Source organism: Hyalella azteca, unplaced genomic scaffold (assembly GCF_000764305.2).
Source record: "Hyalella azteca isolate HAZT.00-mixed unplaced genomic scaffold, Hazt_2.0.2 contig12030, whole genome shotgun sequence".
NCBI lineage: Eukaryota > Metazoa > Arthropoda > Malacostraca > Amphipoda > Hyalellidae > Hyalella > Hyalella azteca.
In genome coordinates, this window is record NW_025942000.1 from 218,122 (window position 1) to 223,871 (window position 5,750).

A 5,750-nucleotide genomic window follows, 5' to 3' on the forward strand; every position below is an offset into this window, starting at 1 on the left:
CCAACCTGCAGGCACCAGCAGGCACAGTCCACCAACCTGCAGGCACCAGCAGGCACAGACCACCAACCTGCAGGCACCAGCAGGCACAGTCCACCAACCTGCAGGCACCAGCAGGCACAGACCACCAACCTGCAGGCACCAGCAGGCACAGACCACCAACCTGCAGGCACCAGCAGGCACAGACCACCAACCTGCAGGCACCAGCAGGCACAGACCACCAACCTGCAGGCACCAGCAGGTTGAGGCCCCGGAATATGGGCGCCTGAGGCCGCGTCGGGTAGCTGAAGTGCACGTCACGGAACTCAACGCTGCCCTCCAGCGCCCCGGGGGAAATGATCAGGCCTGCACCAGTAATGCATTCATTAACATTACCGATAGGTTTTTATGTCTCGATTGATAATTTGTGTCTTTATTACAATTTTAAACAAAAGTGATAGTTTCTTATACTTCAAAAGATGCAATTTACAATTGAAACTTATTCTGTGCAATTTATTATTCAAAATCTCAATTTAAACCAGGATTTCGAGTATTATAAAAACTCGCATGCATTGTAGTTTCAGCGTTCATGCCTCACAGCCACAGCGTTCATGCCTCACAGCTACAGCACTCATGCCTGACAACTACAGCGTTCATGCCTCACAGCTACAGCGTTCATGCCTCACAGCTACAGCGTTCATGCCTCACAGCTACAGCGTTCATGGCTCACAGCCACAGCGTTCATGCCTCCCAGCACTCATGCCTCACACCTCCCTGGTAGGGCATGAGCGGTTGTCTGTCCATCAGTTCCAGAAGTCTGTCCGCCGCCCCTGCACCTTTACTCAGCTCTGAGTAAGCCGATGTCAAACCTGAAATATAAACAACACGCTTGACTCAGACTCATAAAAAAATTGGCGTGATGCACAACGATGAAAATCTTTCACAAAACTTAAGGAAATTCTAGAGATTTATTTCAAAGAAAATTGCAGTTTAGTCAAGTATTTGTATTTGTAGCAGACACTGGTGTAAAGTATTTGTAGCAGACACTGGTGTAAAGTATTTGTACCAGACACTGGTGTAAAGTATTTGTACCAGACACTGGTGTAAAGTATTTGTACCAGACACTGGTGTAAAGTTTTTGTACCAGACACTGGTGTAAAGTATTAGTACCAGACACGGATAGTCCGACGTATCCGGCATACATGAGGAATGCGGACAGGCTGCCCACCGACAACACCCCGGACGCCACCAGGGAGCTTCCTTTGTACAGCACCGACAGGACGATCATGTTGCCTGTCAAGCCTGTCTGTGACACAACAACTATGCTTAATATAAATTATTACGTATATATTAAACTGGCACGGATAATAGAGAATATTGCATTCGCATAAAACTGTGACGGCTAATGATAACTTGTTAATTAATATTAAATTTTGCGGTCAATAAGAACTATTTCATTTCTCATCAAAGATCTGTCAACCATAATATATACACGGTGAAGAAAATGCGGAGCATCATCATCATTACCCTGATGAAGAAATTTCTCAAAGAAAGCCATAACTTATGTTTCAGTTATACAAATATGTCGTACATCCTTGAATTGAATAAAAAATTGTGATGGTACAGTAAATAAATTCGTAAATGTAGGTACAACCAATGTCTTAATTGAACACTATAAATTACGTATTTATTTAATTATATCTTACTTAATATATCTTTGTACCTCAGTATATTTTTGTTATTACATCTTCATCACTATATATTTTATATTATATCTCCCTTACTATATATCTTTGTTATTACATCTTAATTACTACATCTTTTTATTATATCTTCATTACCATGTCTTTGTACTCACGTATATCTTAGTTACTATATAATATTAAGCAATATAAGCCTGGCACTGCATGGAAATATACGCACCAGACCGAAGAAGGCAGCGCGCATCTTAGCCTCGCTGTACATGACGCTGAGCGCGCCCTGCAGGAGCTGGTCATGCGCACGCATCTCGCGCTCCTCCTGCGCAAACACGCGCACTGTGCGCACGTTGCTTAGGCGCTCCTCGGCGTGCTGTGTGCATGTTGCCAGCTTCTCCTGGGTTGTAAATTACACTTAATAATTGTGCGATCTTATCTTGAGTCGTAAATTTGTATAAAATTTTCGGTGCGAGTTGTAAAATGAACAGCTAATTTGTTCATGTGTTTGAGGCATAAATTTGTCTAAAATTTCGAAGTGCGTTGTAAAATGAACAACTAATTTGTTACTGTGTTGTGTTCGAACAAGTAAGTCGTTACGTTGTTCCTGTGTTGAAAATGAAGAACTAATTCTTGAAGTATTGATTGTTGATTTAGTAATCCAATTTTACTATTTTCCCATTCAATGTAGAGGTGCTGTAGGTAGGAATTGAATAGACTTGGCGTTCACATGAAGAGTGTCAGAACTTTATCTTTAATGTGTATTATGGTATCAGTTTCTGGCATCTCTTTAGTAAAATTCAAATACAAAAATCATAAATTAGGTCGTTTTTTAAACGGAGCACGAAGTGAAAATCTCAACAAATTCAATCGCAATATTTATCAAATTACCTTAGATACATGTATAAACTTTACTTTTTAATCAGATAGAAGATAACGAATATAACTTTTGTTCCAGACTGGAAACTCCAACAGACTTTTTGGTCTCTACTAAAATTATGGAAGACAAAGAACTGAATGGCATCTATCTGTACGGCCGTCGCCGGTCTCAGTTTACCTTGGATATATTCTTGACTTAAAACTCTAACACTTATTACCGGAACTTAAAACTTTAACACTTAAATATACTGGAATAGATAATAAAGATTTGATATCATTTACCTGTACGGCCGTAGCCGTAGCACGGAGCTTCCTGCCGTGGTAGGCGGCCAGCAGAGCCACTGGCGGCACCACCGACAAGCCGAACAGAGAGAGTTCAGGAGACGTGTACACCTGTACATAAAATATACATTATAATTACGTACCTACCTATCACAACTATCATAAGCAACATTTGATCATCACACCATCAGCTACATTCGATGTAACGTAACTCACCATCATGGACACCGCAGTGATCATCATCATCACAGTGGACCTCACACCATCAGCCACATTAGATGTAACATAACTCACCATCATGGACACCGCAGTGATGGTCATCACAGTGGACCTCACACCATCAGCCACATTTGATGTAACATGACTCACCATCATGGACACAGCGGTGATGGTCATCACAGTGGACCTCACACCATCAGCCACATTTGATGTAACATGACTCACCATCATGGACACGGCAGTGATGGTCATCACAGTGGACCTCACACCATCAGCCACATTTGATGTAACNTTACCTTGCTCCATACAAACTTTACAAAGCTAATGAATAGACTTACCAATAATTGTGTACCCAGAAATCCCTAAGTGGTAAACACTACCTTGGCCTGTTGGCCATTATTGAAGGCAATAAGTGCCCTTTTTAGCCATCCATTATGATCCATATACTGTTATTGTTAGTTAGGCTAATTGCAACATAAAAAATACCACTTCAAAAAGACAAAAAAGTTGAAAAAATCAAAAAAATCAAATAAATAAAAAAAAATCATGGAAAAATCAAAAAAATCATTGATTTTTGATTTTTTTGATTTAAAAAAAAAAATCAAAAAAATCGCCAACCCTGTATTATAAATAATTAAGAAAAACTGCAATTAAACAATCAATAATACACAAATATTAAAAAAGCATTTGTAATCAGAGTCTAATTTTTTCAAGATCTAGATTCTCACCTATCAAAAAATGCTGTCTCTTGTCGTAAAAGTGAGCTAAAAACATTTGAACGCAGACTCTGGCTGATGCGCTGACCTGAGATTTAGAGTAAAATTGAAATTGAGAAAGGTAATTTTGTACAGAATGAATATGAATGTTACCAAATAGAATTATCTACGAAACAAACTAACATAAATTCCAATGAGATTGGTGCAGGAGGCAAAAGATAACTTCACAGAAAATGCAAGTGAAAACCTTTGGGCTCACAAGACAGTATGTGAACTAAAAAGTGTACCCAAACATCAATAAATAAAACACTTGACAATGATAGATAGTAAACAGATTAGGTGAAAAATCAAAATGAATACAATTTATTTCAATAAAAGATTCATTTGTGACATTTCGTCATGTAACAACAATATGGCTTAGATACAATATGAACAGTTTAATGTATTATTCCAATAAAAATGCATGACAAGGTTGTTTCCTAAGCTCACCTGCAGTGGTCATAAGATAGACACGACCACAGTTTGCTGCTCCTCCTATCACAAAAACACCAGCCAGCACAGCACAAACTTTTTCCAAGCTCACTGGCATTTTGCTAACATTTCCTTCCATCATACTGGAAGATTTTGTAGAATCTGCTGCAGTTTCCGAAATATTTAAATTATTGGTAATTGAGATGTCTTGAGTTTCACCAGAGCTACCAGAAGAGCTTGTGATTGTGTCAATAACATTAAATAGGCTCGAGGCAGCACCACCAGTGGAATAGATGGTGTCAATTAGCGTTCCTATGATGAAAGGCACTGACATGGTCACAGCACTTGACACACACATTAATGCTATGCCACCTGCAAATAAATATGAAGAAATATTATTAAAAATCATGATTATATTAAATTGATCTTCAAAACATAATTACCGTAAACAAATAATTCAAAATTTTTATCAACAAAACATTGACATAAAATAAATAAGTCTTATCATGAGTTTAACAGAAACACCAAATAAATTTTTTTAGGCAAAATAAATATTGATGCTGAAATCTCACCAGATAAACTCCAGAACTCTGGAGCTGCTAAATCAAGTAATCGTTTAATGCTTCTAGGTTGTGGACGAGTGGGAGAAGCTGTGGAAGGAGTCAGCACTGACTTGGCTTCAATGTTAGAAGCTGGAGTGTTGCTTGCTGGGGATTTAAAGTGACGAATCTGAACTGCAAAACAATGACTCCATCAGAAACAGAGAATAGGGCAAAATATATTTTCACTCATTTCACTGTAAAACTATAAATAATTGCAGGAAATAAATTAAAACACTGTCATGACTATTGACCTGGCAGCAGGAAAATGGCAAAAAAATGAAGAGGTTGTGAAAATACTTACTTCTTGGAGGAATGCCATAAGCGTGAAGCAAGCATGAAGATCTGAACAAATTGTGTGCTGATTTGCTGTGCCTCAAATATACAGCATCATTCCAAATATGTGGTATAGATAAACATTCATTTTCAGAAAATTTTTCACATGTGTTACTTTTTGCAAAGCAACCAAAGTAGGAGGTATTGCTTTTAGGAAAATTCTCTAAAACACAATCATTGTGAGAAAATTTTTTCTTGCAAGGGTGTTTTAGAGGCTGATAATAAGTAGACAGTGATGCAGTATTTAGTGAGCTAATACCGGTACCAAATGGAGCATACGTTGAGCAATAGCAACCCCATCTTAGAATGAACTTATTCCAGGAAAAAATTGATAGAACTGTCATTTTTGTTTTCTATTTTTACATATAATTTTATGATCCTTGAGAGACCTGAAAAAGATTAGGACCTTTTTGAGATATATAAATGATAAAATAATAGTTATACAACTGCACAAATATCAATCTTAGTTTTTGGGTAGGTACATTTTTTGGACTGGGAGCCAGTTTAGATAATTTCATGCAAAACCTTTTTGCAAGGAGTAGATGTAAACCCAAGATTTGTATATACGTACTGTATGT

At 38.0% G+C, this 5,750-nt stretch overlaps 1 protein-coding gene across 1 annotated transcript in view; it reads right to left on the bottom strand.

Annotated features, from left to right (window-relative positions):
* LOC108671937 (ATP-binding cassette sub-family B member 10, mitochondrial) overlaps window positions 1–5,542 on the bottom strand; it is an 8,394-nt gene extending 2,852 nt beyond the window's left edge. Inside the window, exons 1-10 of the mRNA XM_018159532.2 lie at window positions 5,141–5,542; window positions 4,810–4,971; window positions 4,256–4,609; window positions 3,779–3,854; window positions 3,126–3,312; window positions 2,832–2,942; window positions 1,900–2,070; window positions 1,147–1,282; window positions 747–845; window positions 37–342 (exon numbers count right to left, since the gene is read on the bottom strand). Of these exons, the coding sequence (XP_018015021.1) occupies window positions 37–342; window positions 747–845; window positions 1,147–1,282; window positions 1,900–2,070; window positions 2,832–2,942; window positions 3,126–3,312; window positions 3,779–3,854; window positions 4,256–4,609; window positions 4,810–4,971; window positions 5,141–5,516 (1,978 nt within the window). The 5' untranslated portion in view covers window positions 5,517–5,542. The remainder of the gene's footprint in view (window positions 1–36; window positions 343–746; window positions 846–1,146; window positions 1,283–1,899; window positions 2,071–2,831; window positions 2,943–3,125; window positions 3,313–3,778; window positions 3,855–4,255; window positions 4,610–4,809; window positions 4,972–5,140) is intronic.
* Window positions 5,543–5,750: the final 208 nt, after the last annotated feature.